This window comes from Jaculus jaculus, chromosome 16 (assembly GCF_020740685.1).
Source record: "Jaculus jaculus isolate mJacJac1 chromosome 16, mJacJac1.mat.Y.cur, whole genome shotgun sequence".
Lineage (NCBI taxonomy): Eukaryota > Metazoa > Chordata > Mammalia > Rodentia > Dipodidae > Jaculus > Jaculus jaculus.
In genome coordinates, this window is record NC_059117.1 from 22,016,753 (window position 1) to 22,038,957 (window position 22,205).

Here is a 22,205-nt window from a genome sequence, read left to right on the forward strand (position 1 = left end):
GTTACAGAAACTTAAGAGATAGGAGCAGCTCATGGATACACTTAGAAAGTTAGCCTAACGTTATATTCACATAAAGTACTGCCATCTGGTACCTCAAAACCTAGTCTGGGGGAGGGAGGAGCAAGAGCAGTAAAGAGTGTGACTTCACACTGGAGTGCTTCCTACAGCCCCAAGGACACAGCACTGTCACCTGGGAGGAGGGAGATGGGCAATATTAAACAGAGAGCTCTAGAAGGCTAACAGTATTTGCTTCGGCATCACTAGAATCTAATCAGTATTTAATCCTGCTTAGTTGTTATATGACTGAATATATAAAACTGCCTCTGGCCTTGCTGTGTCCCACCATCTCTGGCACATTCCTGCACAGCATTCATTTTAAATGACTTGGCAGTTGCTGCTGGGCTAGTAGGGAAGCAAAAGATGATCTTTTAAAGGGATTTCTTTTGTTTTATAAAGGGAGAAAAAAAATGCTGTAAGTTGAATTTGAGGGTTATCTACCTTATGTGCAAGTCAGGGATATATAGAGCCTTTGGGGTACAGAAGGGCTGAATAAATTTACTAAGTGCTGCTGGAAGCCACTGTTTCTAAGGAAGGCTGTTTCTCTTGCATGCGCTCTCTGTGACCATGTACAGTAGGGGTAATGCGGGCCTCTCATTTGGTGTTCAAAGGCCCGGCCTCTAATCCTTGCTCTGTGGTGCTGCAGCTGTGACTAAACAGGCCGTCCTCCTCTGAATGCTAACATGAGGTGTAAGTGGGCAGTAACAGTGCCACTTTATAGGACTGTTGTAAGCACCGAATGAGAAAACTACTAGCCAGATATATAACAGAGCTGACCACATGCTACCATAATAATTATTATTATTCTGATTTTAGCTATATATCTATTAGCTTTTGGAATTAAAAAAAAAACTATCAGTAACAAAAATTTTTATAAAACTGTAAATCAATTAGTGTTCCCTTTTAGATTTAATACAGGATTTCCCTAGGACTATGTATATAAGTGGATATGAAAATATAAAGAACAAAATAATGTGATTTTTTTCTTAAACCATTATGATTTGTGCAAATATGTATTTTTAAAGCATGTAAGCTTTGGTTTTGAAACCTACCCATAGGTGAATATTTTTTAAATTATAGGAAACTGCTTTAAAGTCATAATGTTTTGATAATGAAAGAAACAACAAGAATTCATTTTGCCTCTGGGTCCTACAGGGATACGTAATATTCATTTAAGAATGCATGAGATGACTGAACATAAGATGAATGTATGAATACGTACTACACCTGTGTTTAAAGTTAAGTGAGCAGGAATTTTTTCCTTCTTTGGAAAAATACGAACTTTCTTGCATTTTACATGAACATTTCTCTTTGCCTTCGAAATTTTAATTCTATACTAGTGTATTTCAATAATATTCATAAAACTAAATACAATATAGGAAAGTAAGTTTGTTGCAATAAAATGCAATATAAGTATTATACAATTTCTTGTTCTGTACAAACTTAATACATCAGTCATTAAGCAAAGCTCAGGGTTCTGTTGGGTTGTAGTTCATTTTGATATAAAGAAGTATGACTCATACTCATCTCAATTTATAAAGCATTTAAACATTAATTTAAATTAAACTCAGTGAAATTTTTGATTTGGAAATAAAAGTTGAATTATCTAAATAACATGTTAAAATCATATGTAAGTTTTTTTTTTAAAAAAATGGCTTGTACAGCAATATGATTGGAAGATGACTTGCCCAACTCTATAAATCAATTGATTCAAACAGCCAAACCTGATTAAAACCCCAAACTCACAACCCAACATGGCCCCACAGAAAGCCATTCACAGCCCTACTCATAACACAGCTCCACCAACCCTGGCCTCCAACTAGTGTCTGGTGGCTTCCACTTTGACCATGAGCCAGAACTGCTGTGGTGTGTGCCTCACCTGGGCCTGTCTCAAACACATCCTCTGAACTCACAAAACCAGAGTGGCCCTCAGCACCAACTCGAACCTTGTATGCTGTTCCTGGCATTAGACCCTTTAACCCAAAGAAGCTTCGAGAACCATTTACAATTTCTTTTCTCCATTCTTCTTTGCCTATGGAAATTTTACAAAAACAACAAATTTGAACATTTAAAGGGACCAGAAGTCACTTAATTCTTCAAGAAATTCTTAATTTATAAGCTAGAGACAAAAATCTAGGGTGCTTAAATGTATCATTTTAGGTAATTATAATCATGTTAAGTAAACAAATTAACACAAAGAGCTGCCTGACAATTTCCTCAAAGAAATAGTTGCTGGAAATTTAGGCTGTTTTATATTCCCATTATATTAGTTGTTTATATTTCCATTGTATTAATTATTCTTTTAAACACAAAAGACATTTCCTTATCTGCTGCATGCCCATGGACTGAATTTCTCTAATGATCTTTGTAAAAAAGAACGTTGATGTACCATATATTTTCAGTGAGCTATGGGAAGAATTGTTCTTTTCACCAAAATGAATCCTTTGGTAAACTTAAGTGCCTTTAAATCTATCAGTTTTGTAAATTCATTATTTTCTAAGTGTTGGTTTTCCTAAAGGGACAGTCATTTCTAAAAATACTTGTTTGCATGATTAAAGCCAACATAAACAGTCAAGCTATGCCCAACATTTGCCAGACATTTTTTCAAGCATCCACTGACCATTTGGCTTTGTGATACATATATCACACTGTTAAGGAAGGGCCTGTGTTTTCATCCATCACTGAAAATATCCTCAACTCTCAGAAGATGTGACCATGATATACGTAGAAAACCTTACTTGGAAACACAACAAATATTGAGACAGAATGGATGTTCCAATAAAGTTTTAATTTTATGTAATTTCTTACAATTTTTTGCTGGGTTACTTTGGATAAAACAAATATATTTAAGTTGGTTTGATTTCTATTATTTCAAGGTCTAATTTGAAAAAAAAAACTTGTCTTCTTTCCTACTTGTAACTTTTAACTTACTCATTTTTACCCTTGTTTACATGTGTGTGTAGAACCAATTTTAATATGAAAAATAGCATGTAATGGAGCCTGTGTTTTGTATTTTTAATTACATATAACAAGATCCCTAGTTACATAAAAATTAGGAAGCTGGTGTTCATTGTAGTTTTATTAAAATACTTTTGATTCACTTAGTTTGGTCAAGTTATTTTTCAAAGTGAGCCATAAAATTTTAAATCCTTAAAACTGTTCTCTTGAAATGTGCCCCCCAAATTAAGAGCAGGGTAAAGAAATTGTTTCTTACTGCCTGCTACACCATATTCAACATAAAAGTTCACATGCTCTGGTCCCTCATATTCCCAACTGATATTGGCATACGTCTCAGCAGCTGCGGCAGTAAGATTGCTGATCCGGAGAGTTACAGCTTGAACTAAATACACAATAGAAAAATAAAACAAACAAACAAACAAACAATCATATTGCAGCACCATACATACACATAGAAAGTAAGTGCAATACTCTGAAATTGTGCAAATAAAATTAAATTAAAATGTATCATTGAAAATTTCAGGTTACTTATATTGCAGAAAGATTTTTCCACTTTGTAAAAATCAGAACTTTGTAATAATTAGAAAGTATATATAAAATACTAAATATGGAATTATTAAATGAGTTCTAGCATATGGGCTCTGAACAATGAAAACTGTAGTCCATTGGATGCAGTCCTAATAATGCCAGTCTTCATTTACTGATGGACACTGGGGATTGCTGACCAGTCTCAAGGACAGAAGTCATTACATCATGTCAGAGACTTCCAGGTCAAACTCCATACTATTAGTCTACTTTTCAGTTCCATTTAGCCTCTCAGTATGCTACAGGTTTTAAGGGAATTTTTGCTAGGATGAGAAAGAATATTCCTTAGAATCCTAGCTGGTGACCTTGTTGAGATTCCGAGGAGCTGAGAAATGCCCACATTAAAGGATGCTGAATAGTTAGGATGTGCCGGAAGAGAAAGTGCAAAAGGAACTTCCAAATGTGCTCTATCAGAGGTCGAGAAAGAAGAAAGGAAAGGACTAGGAGCTTTCAGTGGATATATTCCAGACACTGACAATCTAATCTGGTGTTTGCTACATAGTATTTCTGAAAAAAGCCAACTACAATCTAGCTACGTCTTTAAAATCCGAAGTCTGAAGACTGACATGCATGCTTGTTACAGAGTAAAGAAGACTGTAATGTATTGGTTGAAGGTGGCATTTTAATGACAGGAGGCTAATGATTTTATCACCCCTACCTCAGTAGTTTAAACAAAAATGACTTTACAAATATTTAAACTTATATTGTTAATATAAAACCCACTTGTTATCCCTGAGAAAATATACTAGGGGATTAAATTAGAAAACATCAGTGAGTTTACTCAGATTCTGAAGTTAAGTTGTAAAATTTGTTATGTAACTTAGGAATTTGACTTCTGTGTTTGAATGCTATGCAATAAAATAGCATTTATTTATGAACAAATGAAAAATATTAGGGAAGTTAAATGTATACTTGACCTCTGAAATATAATTCAACACTTATACTCATGTATATTTTGTGCTTCTTTATGTAAACACAAGGAAACAGCAGAGAAAAAACTGATTTTTGAATTATGCAGAAAGTTTTAGTTTTCTGACATTTTCTTCTTATATAGTGACAAGAGTATGATCAATCAATAGACATATGGTCATGTGTGCAAACTATCATTGGCACCAAACTTAGTGCAAACTAATAACTTCTTTAAAAAATTTTTTAGGGGCTGGGGAGATTGTTTGGTGGTTGAAGGCTCTTGCTTGTAAAGGCTGCTGGCCTAGGTTTGATTCCCTAGTACCATGTAAAACCAGATGCACAAAATGACATGTGTTTAGAGTTCTTTTGAGGGACTCTGACATGCCCATACAGTCTTTCTCTCACACACATGAATAAATTTAAAAAAAAAATTCAATTCTTTTGGAATTACAGAACTAAAGAATTTAATCTTGAAATAACTATAGAAGTTACTCAAAGCAGAATAACAGCAAAATAATTCTAGTCAAAGAGCATTTAGTTACTTTTTCTAAAACTGTGGTTTCTATGGTTGGTCTCTTTATTTCCTAGACTTTCTTCTCTGAACCATTTTTTCTGCTTTTTCCTTTCCTTTTTTTTTTTTTTGTTTGCTTCCAGCTTTATTGAAACAAAAGCAATACCCTGAAGATGAATCAGTTTTCCTATGTTCACTGCAGCTGTCTTCATAAGCCAAGATGGGAAAACTATGGATGTGTTCACTGATGGATGAGTGGTTATAGCTAAATGGTAGATATATGAGGAAATTTTCTTCAGCCTCACAAAAGAAGAAAACCCAGATACAGGAAAAAAAATCATTTATAAATGTTATAAATGGAACTAAAAACAAGTCAAACAGGGGCTGGAGAGATGGCTTTGTAGTTAAGGTGCTTGCCTGCAAAGCCTAAGGACTCATGTTCAATTTTCCAGGTCCCACATTAGCCAGATACACAAGGTGATACATGCATGCAAGGTTGCACATGTGCACAAGGTGTGGCACATGCATCTGGAGTTTGCCTGCAGTGGCTGGAGGCCTTAGTGTGCCAATTCTCTTTCTCACTCTCATCAAAAAGGCCAGTCTGTTGGGCTTGCCTCAAAAATAAAGAGTTAAATAGACATCCAGAGAGTAGAAGACAGGCACCAGGGGCTGGAGTGGGGTGGGGGAATGGGAAGATACCGTCAAAGGGTACTAACTTCCAGTTTCAACATGAATACATTTTAGAGATCTAATATATTATTAGATGTAGTTAATATTGAAGTATTCTGTAGTGAATATTCATATTTAGCTTTTTCTTAAGAGTACCCATTTAAGAGATCACAATTTCCTAAGGTTACATTGTTTGGCCAGTTTTACAATGGAGAATTCTAAGTGTCCTTCTTGTAAGCCCCCTCTTACCTACTTTCTCACTCACTGAACAGATATCCTCTGAGTACTTATGCTACAGCAGACTAGGGGATCCACTGTCATTTCTTATTTATGGTTTCCTAGGTATCTTTATGTATAACCAGCAATGCAGTGTGGTTACCTACATGTGAGCTGTTTAAACGACAAACTCGATCCAGTTATTTCTCTGTGTAAAACCTGGATGACTTATATCAACCCACAGGGAGCACAATTACTTAGTAAGGTATTCATGGCTGTTAAGAACTATTTATCTTTGGCATCTCCAAACTGCCCTAGTCATATTTCAGAAGCTTCTCTTTTCCACATACTACATTTCTGGCTCCAACATGAGTTCTGCATGCTTCCAAACACTGTGCCTTTGCTTATGTCTGCTATCAAGACTTAAACCCAAACCCCATGACTCATCCATCAGAGAAAATTGGGCTTGGGGGCCCAGTATCATAGGACTTTCTTTGTGAGGCTTTCCCTGACCTTATTTGGCCAAGTAGATACTTCCCTTTTATACGTTCAGGTAGCATTTTGTTCAAAATACTGGTTATCGCTTACAGCCACATTTTAAGTATGCCAAAGGCAGGCTCTGTTTTATGTTCCTGATACACAGCGTCATGTAGAAAGCTAGTATACTGTGTGTGTCAGGGAGACATTAGCTGGAGTACTGACTGAACTTTTAAATGCTTTTGTGTAGACTGTTTTGTTGTTCAGGCCAAACGAAGGTCAAATCTTAAACTTGATTTTGTTTACTGTGTCTTTAGGAAAATCATGCAGTGAGAGCAGATCACAAGGAGGGTGCTTCACTTGCCGCTCCTCAGTACATGTCTCCGCTCAGTTCTATAGCTCAGTGAGTTGCTGAGAAAGCATGCAGCCCCATTCCTTACCAGGTAAGCTTCTCTCTATGCCTGAATTCCAAGTAGTTATCCTAACAGAACTCTTCTGATGGTTGGGGTCAAGAGCACTGGTGTCAGAAGCATTGATCTACCAGAACTAATGGGGGCATAATTCTAATCCGTTTTCTGTATGTTTTCAGTTTCACAGATGTCCTCACTGGTCTAGCTTTTAAAACCTCAGACTCTGAAATCACTTAAAGAGATAAACAAATTGAACAAATATATGCAATCAATTTTAATTTTAATTTTAGAGAGAGAGAGAGAGAGAGAGAGAGAGAGAGAGAGAGATTGGGACAGAGAATTGGTGCACCAGGGCCTCAGACACTGAAATTGAACTCTGGACACTTGCACCACCTAGTGGGCATGAGTAACTTTGCACTTGCCTCATCTTTATGCATCTGGCTTAGGCAGGATCTGGGGAGTCAAACAGGTCATTAGGCTTGGCAGACAAGTGCCTTAATTGCCAAGCCATCTATCACTCCAGCCCCATGCCATCTATTTTAATTCTTATATCAATATTGAGAGTTTGACTCAGGCAAAGGAATGGATAAAAAATAAACATCTGCTGAAGATCCAGAGTATTTCTACACTCAAACAAGGTGAGGATGGCACAATACTGAATTACTCCGGCTTCTATTTCATGGTTTAAATAACTCTTTTGTAATTCTGCATTTCAAATTCTGGGTTTCATAAACAACCCAAAGTCTAAAAGAAAATTAAAAATATAAACTTGGACTTATTTCTCTTCTTTGACAGAAGTTAATTGAAGCCACAATTTGTAATGAAATATATTAGTTACTGATTGTTTTTTTGAGACAGGGTCTAACTATATGTTAGGCTGTCTTGGGACTTGCAATGAAGCCCAGGCTTGCTTTGAAGTAGTGATTCTCCTGCCTCAGCCTCCTAAGTGCTGGGGTTGTCGGCATGAGCCACTGTGAACAGCTAGACAGTGTTACCTGAAGAGATCCCCAAGATTTTCTTCCACTTAATCATCTTTTATTCATTTCCTTTTATACTGCTTTAAACTTGATTATAAAATACATTAAAAATTAAAACTTGGGAGGGCAGTGGAGAACTTTTATTTTCCTCCTTCAGAAAGAATCTTTGTATGGAGTAGGGAAATAGAGATTATTTTCTGTAAGCAACATTTAATTGTCATTGAACAACTAAAAAAGCAATACAGAAAATAAGCTCAGAGTCACTTTTTTCTTTGTCTCATTTCAATATTGTTTCTTTTCTTATCTAAGACCCATCAGATCTGATACTGGAGACTTAGTAAACCTTCACACATTCCATTGTGCTTGTTTTATACTCATAAATAATTTGTCGTTCAATTTAGTAATATTAAATACATGACCAAAATTCCTTTAATAAAGATTTCAATTGAGTTTATTTATTTCCTTAAATATTTTTGTTATGTATTTATGAGTAGAGAGTAAGGGAGAAAGAGTAAGTATGGATATGTCAGGGTTACTTGTTGCTGCATACAAGCTGCAAATCCATGTGTCACTTTGTGCATTTGGCTTTATGTGGGTACTGGGGCACTGAACTGCAGGCTAGTAGGCTTTGCAAGCCAGATCCTTTAACCACTGAGCTATCTTCCCAGGCCTAGTTTGAGTTTAGTACAAATAGAATTAAAATCCTCTTCTAACATGACCAGCCAATGGGAACTCAGACTTGTTTCCCAGGCAGCCCTGGGGGAGCAAAGCTTTTTGGCTGCCACTGGCTGTGGCCATGGGGACACCTTTGCTGCACACGGAAAGAAGCTAGTGCTTCAGTTAAAGTTGTAATGCAGTACATCATTCCTTATAGTTAAAAAAATTTAAAACAACTAATAATTTTACTTGATACTTAATTCCAGAAAAAGGCATATATATGAGACAGGATAAATCTACATAGGTGGCAGAGATTTTACAAATTCACTCTTTCAAGTCTAAAATTACAAATATAACATTATTAAGATGACAACCATTCTCTCTCTCTATCTACCTCTTTCTCTGTCTCTCTCAAAATAAATAAAAAGGTGACAAAATGGCTATAATTTTTATTCAGTTCCTCCAAAATCTATCTTATATACACTTCATAATTCATCAAAGCTCTGTATGTAACCAAATTTCTAAGAAAACAGAAATGTATAAAGCCCAAGCTTACAAGAGTTAAATAATTCAGGACAAAAGTCTTATTTTTTATCTCCCCCCCCCATCACTCCCATGTATATTTATTTGGTACAAGCCTTGACTGTGGGTACCTCACTTGGAAACAGTGCCTCTCTAAAAGATGACTAGTGGACCAACAGCCAGGGGTCCAAAATTGATCCCTGGCATTAGTGTAGATGGAAAGCATGTAACTTAAGAAGCACCATTCATTCTCTCAGCAAGTCTTTCAGATGCATTGAGCCGTCAGAACTAAATGAGAATACGTGCTGCCCACTGGCTATGGTTCAGAAAGGGGAAACTGGGGAAAGGGGAGACAGGATGGAGAAACACAGCTGAGCACAGCATGCAGGCTGACTGGAACACTCACACGTAGTGACTTAGTCCCAAACCAGTTGTAGGACATTGCTAAACTGAGGTTCCAAAATATATGGTGTCATGCCAGTGCAGTGTACACTGTGTGATGGGTGCAGGCAGATCAGATTTCATTGGAAGGCCAGTGACTTGATATCTTATGGGCTATTTTCATTGCAGGACTAATCTTTCTGAACTCCTGGTATGTGTCGTGGCCATATGGAGGCTCTGTGACATGTTCTCAGTTTTGATCCTGTCTGACCCAGCCAAAATCATATTCTTAAAAGTTAAGATTTGGATTTGCACCGGGGATAAGTCTTGAGAAAAAAAAAAAATTGGAAGAATTTAATATGTGGCTTTCTACTTGTAAAAATTAATTTCAAAGCCATGATCAGCCAAGATGTTCTTTTTGGTGGCTCCAAGTATACTTTATTTTCTCGTTGTTACCCATGCTGCACTTCCCCACAGTTAGCATTGCAAATTTCACACAGGTATAAAGTCATGCAGATGAGTTATTTTACCTTTGCCTGCACCTACATCAGGTGGAGGAATACCAGCTTAATGAAGGGAAACAGAAATAGGACACTATGTAGTTAGATGTAACACATCCATGAGCATGTACAGTGATATCAAAAAGCTCTTACTAGAATGTGAAAGCATGCAAGAAGACTGAAGCTTAGCACCTCCGGAGCAGGGGACAAGACTGTGTTGGTGTCCCCAGACTCCCCCCAAACTTAAATACACACATTACTTAAGGTGCATTAATGCAATAAGGCTCCAGCTGCTTTGAACCAATTTTTGACAGAAATGTCAATTTTATATGCTATGGAAGACAATCAAATGAGTAATCCTTAAGCAATTTTATAATTCAGAGACATGCAAAACCAGAAAGACTTTTACAATCTTTTGATCATTTTCAATGAATTAAAAATATTCAAAATGACTTTTAAGAATATTTCACTTAATGGAATTATTTTGTTTCCTCCATATCAGATAACATACAAATCAAAACAAAGTTCCTTTGTCAAGTATAAGTAAAATATTTAATAATGGTTTTCATTTCCTGCCAGAGAGTCTAAATCAATAAGGAGACTAGCAAATTATTTTCAGTGAATTAGGACCAGAACTTGAATTATACATAGGCATGTATATCTTTGTGAATATATGTGACTATTGAGTATTCATATATATGTACATTTGTATGTATGTGGATAAAGTTAAACACAGGAGAAACATTACCTTGAACTTTGGATTCAAGTGTAGCAAATATTGTAATTTCTTACTCCCACTCCAAATTTTAATATAAGATTAAAAGTTTTCCATGGGCTTTAAAAATTAACACCAAGTAGTTTTTCAATGTAAACAAAATAGCTGAGTTTGAAAATCAGAATGAGAAATAACAAATAAGTGTGTTAATTAGGTAAGATGATACTCCAGGACAGGAGATACAAATTATCAGTAGATGATCAAGATGACATGATATTTATAATTATAATTATATGGATGCTATACATACCCATCTTACCTTCATCCACAGTTGTTATCGCTTCCTCTGTAATTTGACTCCCAGATCCTGCTGACGTTTGGGCAGAGAAATAAAACTTATACCGAGTGCTGAAATTTAAATTTTTTAAAGTCCAACGTGTCTTGTTGGCAGGAATTTTTATATCCACCAGAGGGCCTAATTCATGTGTGCTGTTAACTGTCAATGAGAAGTAACAAACAAGTGCATTTCTTGTTACTTTGTGTAGGAATACTGCTGTAAATAATTGTTTCAACTGAACTGCAGAGCGGTTTTCAACGACCTTTGAAATTCTTTTCATTCTTTGGCTAACATAACTGAATCACAACCTTTAACAGTTTTTTTTAACAATGCTATAATATTTATATATTTTCAAACAAAAGGAACTTTATGCTCCATTGGCTTCTAAACTAGGGAATTTTATGGTTCAATTACAAGAGCATTTTCACTCTTTTCTTGATGGTAGGGTTGTACATTGCTAATAATTTCAAATTTTCTTTTAGCATCCTGTGTTAAAGGAACTTTACTGCTATATTCTATTTAGAGATAACTGCAGCTTAACCTAATGCTAGGGCTCTATCCCTATCAGTCTGTCTTATTATAAAGAGACCTTTGTTATCAATAATGTACACAATATTTTTCTTTAAAAGTAGTATCTGAAGTATATTCCAAAGATATTAAGAAACAATTAGCTTATATTTTAGAATAGCAGCTATTTTTTAAATCATATTTCCCACCCAAGCATTGTAATGCACACCATTAATTCTAGCACTGGGGAGGCTGAGATAGGAGGTAGTCTTGAGTTTCAGGCCAGCCTGGGCTACTGACTGCCAGATAATGTGGGGCTAGAATGAGACCGTGTCTCACAAAAATACAACCATACCACCTCCCCGCGGTCTATTTCTCCTTCCCCTCTTCTAGAAGACTTACTTGGCTGATATTTTAAGGTGTACTCTGTCAAAATGCCATTTGGGTGGCTTGGTGGATCCCATTCCAAAGTGAGAGAGTCCAGAGTGGGATTAACAATTTTCAAAGATGAGGGAGCACTGGGGACTTTTAATGAGAACAAACAGACAACACAGACGCTTTTAAACATCTTTAAATGTACATATTGTAACCTGTTAATATAATTAATCAAGGCTTTGGTTTTTGATAACTTGTTTTGATTCAGTTGATAATATATTAACATCAACCTATGACAGAAACTTACTCTCATCTTTTTCTCTTGCAATTTCTATTTAAGTTCATCAAAACCATTCTCTCAAAATATATAATGCCTTTACGGGGACTCAGATCAACTGTTTTAAAGGGCACAGAGCTTACTTGGGTTATAAAAGCAAACTGATTGCTAAGGGAGACAGTCCTTTGACAGGAAACAGCTGTGCTTTGGGCCACTATGAGCTGTTTTCCCTACATACCACGTGTCTTCAAATGTCCAGAACACCCAGTCTGATGGGCTTTGGGTCTAGGCCAGACTGTCCAGATGCACAGCCATGCTTATCCCAGGAGTTCACAACTTCCCAGCGTGTGGTGGCACAGGACAAAAGCTACAAATGTTGACCCAGCCCTGGCTTTGGAGAAGACCTAAGGGCTTTAGGCTTGCTACAGCAGAGGCTGTCAAGTTACCAGAGGAAACGTGCCTGATCTTCATCCATCCACTTCCTCAAGAGGATAATGGCTTGGAGCTGCTTTTCATCAGGATGACTGCCTTCCCTGCTGTTTCCTACGAACCTACTAATGGCATATAGTCCCTCCTTCACTCTAGCCAGAAACCATGGGATCAACCTGCGCATACACCCCCTTCTCTCTCTGCAACATTTTCACTATTTCCTGGGATGTTAGTTCCTGCCAACACTCCTTAATCTCAACCTTATCCATTTCCTCCTCTCCTCTTCTTCCTTCTTCCTTCTCTCCTTTGCCCAGACCTACATTCATGCATGATACACAGTGACAGGCTTCTAAGTGTCTTCAAACAGTAAGTGGTTCTCAACTTTCAAGGATCACAGACCCTTCTGAGAATTTGGCATCAACCACTCTCCTTAGAAAAATACATGTGAATTTTGCACTGTATGTTTCAGGAGGTTCACGGAGTTCCTTAAATGCCTGTAGTGACCTCTGTGGGACTGCCCCAATCTGCAGGCGGGGAACTTCTGGCTTCCAAGCTAGTATCCCCGGCACCTGAGACCATGCATGGTATGCTGCCTCCCTAGTCACCCTATCTCTTTGCTCACCACTGGCCACACACTTGTGGTTTGCTGTAGAAGCTGTGCTATCTAATACCATCGTGACTTCAGTCACACTACTTCCTCTCTGATCAACCCTCCTACTTCAGCATCCTGAGTGCTGGGAATGCAGATGCATACCACCACGTTGATGCAAGACTTCCACCCTTATAGCTCAGCCCAACTAAGTATACAAATACACTAAGAAAGCGGCTATACGAATCAGCTAAAACTCACAGACATATTTCCTTTCTGATCTTTTTCCCGTCACTCTCCCTTTTAGTTCTCACAATTTTCAAACCAGGTTCCTGAAGCTTAATGAAGTTGAAGGGTGTGACACAGGGCAGAAATATAATGACCAAAACATCAATTCACCAGGGTCTCAAATAGCAAAAAGGGTGGGGAAAATGTTTAAGGAAAGGGAGGAGACATTTGGGGGTTAGCATTTTGGGGCTTGAAGCCTTCTAGATATTCATATACTAGATATGAATGACAGTTTGCTAGCCTTGTGAGTACTATGTTCATCCAGGGGAAAAAAAAAATCACATTTGGTTCCACAATACTCACAATGGAGCCCCTCTATCATGACAAACCTCTAAGGCCATTCCACACACTTCTAGATGTCCATTCCGTACCTCCCTCTGGAGTGTGGAAGCCTCTGTCTGAGCTGGCCGGGCCCTCCCCTTTCCCATTGACCACTCGGACATTAAGAGTGTAGTGGCTGTAGGGCTCCAGCCCTGGCAGCATGCCATGAGTCTTGCTGCCCTGGAAGGTGAGGATCTTCTTCTCAATGTGGCGTCTGTCTCTTTTAGATGAACTCTGTGCCTTCCAATAGTAAACCTGAAATGGCAAGATTGAACATCAGAGATGCACTGGGAGCTAGCCAGATTCCCAATGCTCACAAAAGATAAACTGATATGGGTTTTTTTTTTTTTTTCAGAAAGTTCCCTTGGTTCTTCTACAAAAAAGTGAGGAAAACTGAGGGGTACTGATTCTGAGGCAAGAGGATACATGCTCACAGATAATGATGAAACAATTAAGACCACATGACAAAGGTAGGCTATCCTTTCATTGGAGAAGTGTAAAAGAAGTAACTGAAAGACCACAAGACCCATGCAGATCACTCCACAATATGAGGAAAACGGATGATTATAACATGTATTGAAATGTTTAACTGCTATAACATTTACTGTCCAGTGTTTATATATTCTGCCAGAGTTAATAAGCATTTGTGGGCTGGAGAAATGGCTTAGCAGTTAAGCGCTTGCCTGTGAAGCCTAAGGACCCCAGTTCGAGGCTTGATTCTCTAGGACCCACCTAAGCCAGATGCACAAGGGGGCACATGCATCTGGAGTTCGTTTGCAGTGGCTGGAGGTCCTGGCATGCCCATTCTCTCTCTTTCTCTCTCTCTCTTTCTATCTGTCTCTTTCTCTCTCTGTCACTCTCAAATAAATAAACAAAATTTTTTTTAAAAGATAAGTATTTGTGGGCAATATATCATTTAATATAATCCTAAATACCATGGTTAGACTTTTACAATTGTTGTCTTTATTGTTATTGTTTTTGCTAACAGACAGATAAGCTTACACATTACTGAGTGATTTTTTTTCAAAGTTACAGAGACCCTATACAGCAGTATATTCCATTATGCCACACTGTATTGTTTCATTAAAAATATTTTTCTTTGTATTAAGTGGCAGACACAGGTTTTAGAGAGATGGATAAGCAATATGTTGATTAACTTTGGCAAAAGGCCAAATTTATGTTTGTTAAGTTCTCTTAAATGCTTCTTGGGAATTTAAAGGCATTTCTCAAAATATCTTTAAAAAATATCTTTAAAGGCATTTCTCAAATTAAGTCAATATAGATGCATAAATCTGGCCAATGTTAGAAAATAAACTTCTGTAGTACAAAACATGTCCTCTGGGGGGGTGAGCTGTATGTGTGTGTACACAGTCAAATCTACAAGCAGTTTGTGCTTCAAGAGAACAAAAATGTTCATCTGAATGACCCAGTTAGGACTATGTGGTCTTAAACCATAATAATTGTTTAAGATACCTAAATTATTATCAAGATAGTTTTGGTGCTTAACACATCTATTCCATATTACTGTAAAGCTAGGTGGAATTTGTTATATTCTAGTTCTTTAAAACTTAAGTTTGCAATCCTGGGGAAATTTCCACATTAATGACTATCTTAAAAATCAAATAAAACTTTTAATGGTTAAAAAAAAAAAACAACACTTAGTTTGCCTCACAGGCTACACATTTAACTTATAAACATACAAGAACCATTACCTCTCCTATATGCCACAGCAAACATTCTGAGGAAGAGATGAAGGAATTACCTAATTTACAATTGATTAAAAATCACCTTGGAACAAACCTAATTATGGAAATGAAATACATATACAATAAAAACTTAAGAAAGAATTGAAGAAGATACCGAACGATATTAAGACCTCACAAGCTCAGATTTTGAGCATGAATATTGTGAAAGTAGCTATTTTACCAAAAACAATGTACAGATTCAATGCAATCCCCATCAAAATATCAACTCTATTTTTCACAGAAATAAGAAAAAAAAAATCTTAGAATTCATCTGGAAGAATGAAAGGCCTTGGATAACCACAGCAATCCTGAGCAAACAGAATAATACTGGAAGGCTTATCACACCAGATTGCAAGTTATAGTCCAGGGCCATAGTAATCACAACAGTATATGGTACTAGCACAAAACTGACACAGCTCAATGGAACAGGACGGAAGAGACAGATATAAAACCATATAGTTACAGCCATCTAACTTTTGACAATGTGCCAAAAATACTCACTGGAGAAAAGACAGCCTCTTAAACAAATAGCACTGGGAAAACTGGAACATGTAGAAGAATAAACTAGATCCTTATCTCTCTCCATACCCAAGAATCAACTCCATATGGATCAAAGACCCTTAAGTAAGACCTGAAAAACTCAGAAACTGCTAGAATAAACAGTTGAGAAAACACTTTAAGATATCATAAGTAGGATTTTAATCACTCAGGAAATAAGGCCAATAATCAATAAATCAACAAACATAAAAATGGGATCTCATGAAAATCAAAAAGCCGTGCCGGGCGTGGTGGCGCACGCCTTTAATCCCAGCACTTGGGAGGCAGAGGTAGGAGGATCGCTGTGAGTTCGAGGCCACCCTGAGACTCCATAGTGAATTCCAGGTCAGCCTGGGCTAGAGTGAAACCTTACCTCGAAAAACCAAAAAAAAAAGAAAATCAAAAAGCCCCTCTACAGAAATTGAAACTGTCAACTGAGTGAAGAGACTCTCTTTGCCACCTATGCATCTGACAGATGATTAATATCTAGAATATTCATAAATCTCAGACACCTAAGCACAGTCCAATTAAAACATGGGCTATGGAACTGAACAGAAAATTCTCAGAATAAGCAATACAAGTGGCTAATAAATATTTTAAAGATGTTCAGCATCTTTAGCCACCAGGGATATGCCTATTAACAGTACTTTGCGATTTCATCACACCTCCGACAGAATGGCTATCACCAAGAAAACAAATGACAACAAATGCTGGCAAGGAGGTAGGGGAAGGGAGAACCTTATTCAGCATCAGTGGGAGTGTAAACTGGTGTAGTCATTATGGAAATCAGTGTTGGGTTTTCTCAAAAAGCTAAAAACAGAGCTACCATATGACCCAGTTACACTACTCTTGGGTGTATGCTCAAAAGACTCTATATCCTACCTCAGAGATAGAAGTCCATCAACTGATGAGTAAATAATGAAAATGTGGTACAGTCATCCATAAAGAAAAGTGAAATTGTAAATTTACAGGAAAATTGATGGAAATGAAAAATTTTATACTGAGGCAAACCTTTCTCAGAAAGGCAAATACTTCTCTCTCATATGCAGAGCCTAGCTTCTAATTTGTGCATGTGTATTATGTGCGAATGAAATTAGAAAGGGACCATGATGGGGAAAGAGGAGGCCTGGGGGCGGTAGTAGAACGCATGTGATTTGCAAGTGAAGGAAACAGGTGGGGCTGGGGGACAGGGAGATAAGGCGCTGGGGTGATGGTCAACCAAAACTAAGTACGCGTGAACATGCTATACGTACAAAACCTGCTACTTTGTAAACTAATTTAAAAATAGTTTGCCTTATTTTGTACATATTGTTTAGTTGGCAGAATGTTAGATGACTTCTGGGAAAATTAATAGAAATCATTTTTCTCACTTTGCAAGATAAAGATTTCAAGTTAACTCAAGCTGAGATTCTTTGGACATGGTGTGAGACAAAACAAAACACAAAGTAACTTGAGTTTATAAGTTCATGAGAAAAACAACCGAACAACTTTAACATGATATGACGTGTGCAGCAGGGAGCATTCACCAAGACCCTGTTAGTAAGAAAAGAACATGGAATGTCTCCCTTCACTTGCCCGGTAGCCTTGTAGGTGTCCTCGGATACTTTTCAGAGGTACTGGGTCCCAGTGCACCTCCGCCAAAGTACTGTTCACCACACTCACACGTACGTTCCCGGGAGCCACCATTGGGACTAGGGAAAGGACAGGGAAGGATGCACAAGTGTCAATGTTATTTTTCAGTTCAAGCAAAAATGTTACTATCTCTAATAATTTGGGCTGAAGCATGTCCCACAGTATTTACAGAGTCTGTAGAATCCTATTCCATTGGGTCATTAAGGATTAAAAGTACAGTTTTGTTTTTTTGGTACTTGTTTACTGACTTCAATAGGACAGCCTTTTTTTTTAATGGAAAGATACCCCTTTAGCATTATAGACCTGATTTTTACCTTCCTCTCTCTTCCTTACTCCTCCTTCTTTACCCTCTTCATGTTCTGAGTGTTGAATCCAGGCTCTTGTGATTGCTAAGTAAGCACTCCATCACCAGGCTATACCACTAGCCTTGAACCTTTATATCTTACATAAGGCTGTTTAAATTCAAAGAAGCAAAATGACTGCTGCCACCTTCCCTTGCAAATCAAAGTGTCTCAGTTTACACCTTGATAGGTCTGTTCAGCTGGGGAATGACAGAAAGGAAACAGCAGACGATACTTACGGTCTTCCCCAGAATGTCCCATGACTGTCGCTGGCTCAGGAGCAAACCCCACATCATTCAGGGCCTGAACTTTTATCAGGTATGGGACAAAGGTTGGTGTGCCAGAGACAATGTATTTGGATACGTTGGCCACGACCACAGACGTCCATTCATCATCACCATCTTTCTGGCGCCAGCTCACTTTGTACTGAAGGCCAGGCCCATTTGATTCAAAACCATTTAAAGGCTATGAAAAAAGCCAAATACACAGACTGTACAACCTTTTATGGGAACAGCAAATCCAATTCTAAGACTTGAAGCAAGTGAGCACTGAGACATTAAAAAACAAGCTATTAACCAATTTCTCAAGAGACCTCTTATATTTTTACATTTGTGATGAGATTCAAAGTTTGTTTGGGATCAACATCTCAAAGGTTATAAACTGCAATCTTAAAGCAGTAGAAACACACAGACCTTTCAAAGTCAGAGGCTTTGTAGCCAAGTTCTGTTGAGTCTTAAATGTATTTTAGTTACCTTAGTTCTCTAGATTATTTTACATGTTTCTATTTGTGTGATGGTTCATCATTGTCCATCTTATTGGAGACTGAAATTTGGAAGCTCTTTTCCTCTTTATTATGATGGTGATAATGAAGATAATGAATGTTTTCCAATTGGTTTTCTGTCACAACAATAGCAGAAGCTTGTATTTTTCTGTATGTATGCTTGCTTGAGGTAGGGTCTCACTCTAGCCCAGGCTGGCCTGGAATTCACTGTGTAGTCTCAGGGTGGTAATCCCTGAGACTTCTGCCTCCTGAGTGCTTGGATTAAAGGCATGCACCATCACCCCCGGCAGCTTGCTTTTTTTTTTTGAGCATATAGATGTATGAGGCATTTTTAAAATATTTCATTTGTATTAATTCATTTAACCTCAGTAGTTCTGGTAGGAGTCCCATCATGGATGGTTACCATGCTCAATGCTCACTGGCTTTAGCTGGCTTCAGATCACACTGTACGTAGCCAAGCTAGGACCTGGGCCCGTTCATTTTGGCTCCAGAGATCAAACTTTTTAACTAGGACACCATACTACCTCTTAAATAAAGATACACATTTTGACAAGGAATGGGTTAAATGGGATTTTTTTTTAAACCTCTTCTCTTTACTCTGAAAAGCACTGGGGGGAAACTTAAGGCTTTGTATCTCACCTTCCATGTAATCACCAAGTTATCAGGCTCTGTTCCCAGTCCTTCCACAGCCGTGGGATTTTGATCTGGTTCTAGAAGTTAAGCAGCCACATACATGTAAGCTTGGCTTCTCTAAAGGTGTGGAAACTCTTTGTGTTTTATTTCATATCCCAGGAGTCCCATTTTTACCTGCGGCTTTTGTGAGATACTGTTCAGATGCCTCGCTGGGTGAGCTCCTCCCAATATTGTTCTCTGCCATGACTCGGAAGGAATAGTTCACATAAGGAGATAGCTTCAGTTGGGCTGTGGTCTGTGTTCCGGAAACTTCAGCTTGGTGGTGCCACAGTCCTGCCTCATGCATTCCATCTTCATATTCAATGATGAATTCTGGACACAACAGACATACCCCCACATACCACCAAGACTGTGAATCCAGAGTCACCTTGGAGTAGGGTGCCAGTGATAACTTCCAAGTCAATCAAGAGCAGCTGAACATGAATTAGTTACTCTCAAGAAAAATCCCTTTAGAATAATTTAGTTTGAGTTCATAGCTCTTTCACTATTCTCAGTGCTTAGATACATGTGATAATATTTGGTATTTTTTATATTATGCTGAGTTTAGTGTAGCTAGAACTATTAAGAACTGATTCGGACTGGAGAGATGGCTTAGCGGTTAAGCGCTTGCCTGTGAAGTCTAAGGACCCCGGTTCGAGGCTCGGTTCCCCAGGTCCCACGTTAGCCAGATGCACAAGGGGGCGCACGCGTCTGGAGTTCGTTTGCAGAGGCTGGAAGCCCTGGCATGCCCATTCTCTCTCTCTCCCTCTATCTGTCTTTCTCTCTGTGTCTGTCGCTCTCAAAAAAAAAAAAAAAAAATTAAAAAAAAAGAACTGATTCATAGATCCAAATAAAAATTCAAGTATTTGAAAAAGTGTTTTGTTTTGTTTTTTAAATAACAGAATAAACGACAGTAAGTACAGTTAAGGTGCTGATTTTCATTAAGCATATGGAAACCAATCAAATGATGAACACCTTTTGTTGAGTGTGACACATAGGGAAAGGAAAAACAAGTGTTCTCAGACCTTGTAGGTACAACTTCTATACAGGACAATTTCAAATATTTAACAACATTTGACCCAGATGCTCCTTAAGAATTTGTACTTCTAGCTATTCTTTTTTTTTGAGATAGGGTCTCACTCTAGCTCAGGCTGACCTGGAATTCACTATGTAGTCTCAGGGTGGCCTTGAACTCACGATGATCCTCCTACCTCTGCCTCCTAAGTGCTGGGATTAAAGGCATGTTCCACCACACCTGGCTAGCTATTCATTTTGAGCAAATGTGCTCATGCCTATGGCTAAAAGACATATGAAAACGAATTCACATTGCAGCATTATTTGCAATTGAAGCAACCTCGTTACAAACAAGCTAAATGTCTAACTACAGGATGTACTGGCCAAGTACAGTCCATCCACACAGTGGAATAGTGTGCATGGACTTCTGTGTTATAAATAAATGGGGACGCTCCATATGTGCTGACAGGTCCAATACTATCTAAGCATTGTTAAATGAAATTATGCAAGGTATAGAGGGGTACATGCTGGATGCTACATTTGTATAAAAGTAAAAAGATTTACTATATCCTATGTGCACAGATTTCCTGTCAATATGCATGCTGAAAACACTGGTGTGGTCAGAGGAGCTACCAGTTAGAAGTGGGAGGAAAATGCACTTTTCAGTGTATATCTTCTGTATGTACTAAAATTTTGCCTTTGTAAAAACATAAGTATTTAGACAGTCATCAGGTGACTGTTATGTGCTAAGGAACATTATGTGAACTGTAACCATAAAGCTGGACTAGAAATACTGTATGTGTTGCAGTGCCCAAAGCTAAGACTGGAGCTCTTTCAGTCTACACTCCTTTGCTGGCATCCTCCAGTCTCATCAACACACGATGCTCTCCTGAGCATAGGCTTGGATGGCCCACTGTCAACTACAGTTATTATAGTGGATGTAGTGACAACTCAAGTCAAAACCCCAGGGGTCCTTCATGGCTCTTCTGTTTATTTCACACTCTCAGTAACATGGTACCATTAAGAGATATCCAAAGTCTGACCATCCCTCAGCACCCTCTCACTCTACTTCAAGCCATGACCATTTATTCTCTTGAAGGTAGACTGAGGAGTGTTTTTGCATGTATGTATACAAATATATACATATCTATGCATCTGTACACACACATTATACATATTTATGTGTATGTAGTTGTATAAACACCTCATATAACATTTTACAAAATAAGAATAATATGAATTTTGTCATGTTGGTCTCATCTAAACTATAAGCTCATAAGGGCTATTATGTTTTATAATTGTGTTTAGCACATAACTGGCACTTTAGAAATATCCACTAAATAAATGTAAGAGCAGAAATGTCTTGATACCTAATGGCATCATTTTAATACAGGTGACATGAGTCTCCATGTACCCTAATGAGCCTACACTAGGTTGAATTATCTGGGAGACTCAGCCTATTTTGATCAATAACCAACTGAGCTATATCCTCATCAACTTTTAAAAAAATCATTTTCTAATCTCTTGTTTGTTTTTTATAACATTCTTTTCCATTACTCCTCTTTTTTCCTTTCTTTTATTTAATCTTGCTTTGCCTCTATTTTCCTCTTTCCTCACCTACTTCCTTTATCATTCATTTACTATTTACACATTTATCCTAAATATTTTGTTTGTTTTTTGAGATAGGGTCTTCCTCTAGCCCATGCTGACATGGAATCTGACATGGAATTAGTTTCAGGCTGGCCTCAAACTCACAGTGATCCTCCTACCTCAGCCTCCGAAGCGCTGAGATTAAAGGCATGTGCCACCATACCCA

General features: G+C 37.8%; 1 protein-coding gene across 45 annotated transcripts in view; it reads right to left on the reverse strand.

The window, feature by feature from the left end:
• The window catches only part of Nrcam (neuronal cell adhesion molecule), a 292,253-nt gene that overhangs the window by 17,446 nt on the left and 252,602 nt on the right, over positions 1-22,205 (reverse strand). For 8 of the 45 annotated variants that reach the window (XM_045135574.1, XM_045135567.1, XM_045135576.1 and 5 more), the window contains 10 exons: positions 19,511-19,708; positions 19,343-19,413; positions 18,162-18,387; positions 17,525-17,640; positions 13,718-13,922; positions 11,791-11,913; positions 10,855-11,040; positions 9,860-9,895; positions 3,272-3,397; positions 1,937-2,089 (listed from right to left, as the gene is read on the reverse strand). In XM_045135574.1, the coding sequence (XP_044991509.1) occupies positions 1,937-2,089; positions 3,272-3,397; positions 9,860-9,895; positions 10,855-11,040; positions 11,791-11,913; positions 13,718-13,922; positions 17,525-17,640; positions 18,162-18,387; positions 19,343-19,413; positions 19,511-19,708 (1,440 nt within the window). The remainder of the gene's footprint in view (positions 1-1,936; positions 2,090-3,271; positions 3,398-9,859; positions 9,896-10,854; positions 11,041-11,790; positions 11,914-13,717; positions 13,923-17,524; positions 17,641-18,161; positions 18,388-19,342; positions 19,414-19,510; positions 19,709-22,205) is intronic. The other 37 variants (XM_045135608.1, XM_045135604.1, XM_045135601.1 and 34 more) reach the window with 11 other exon arrangements.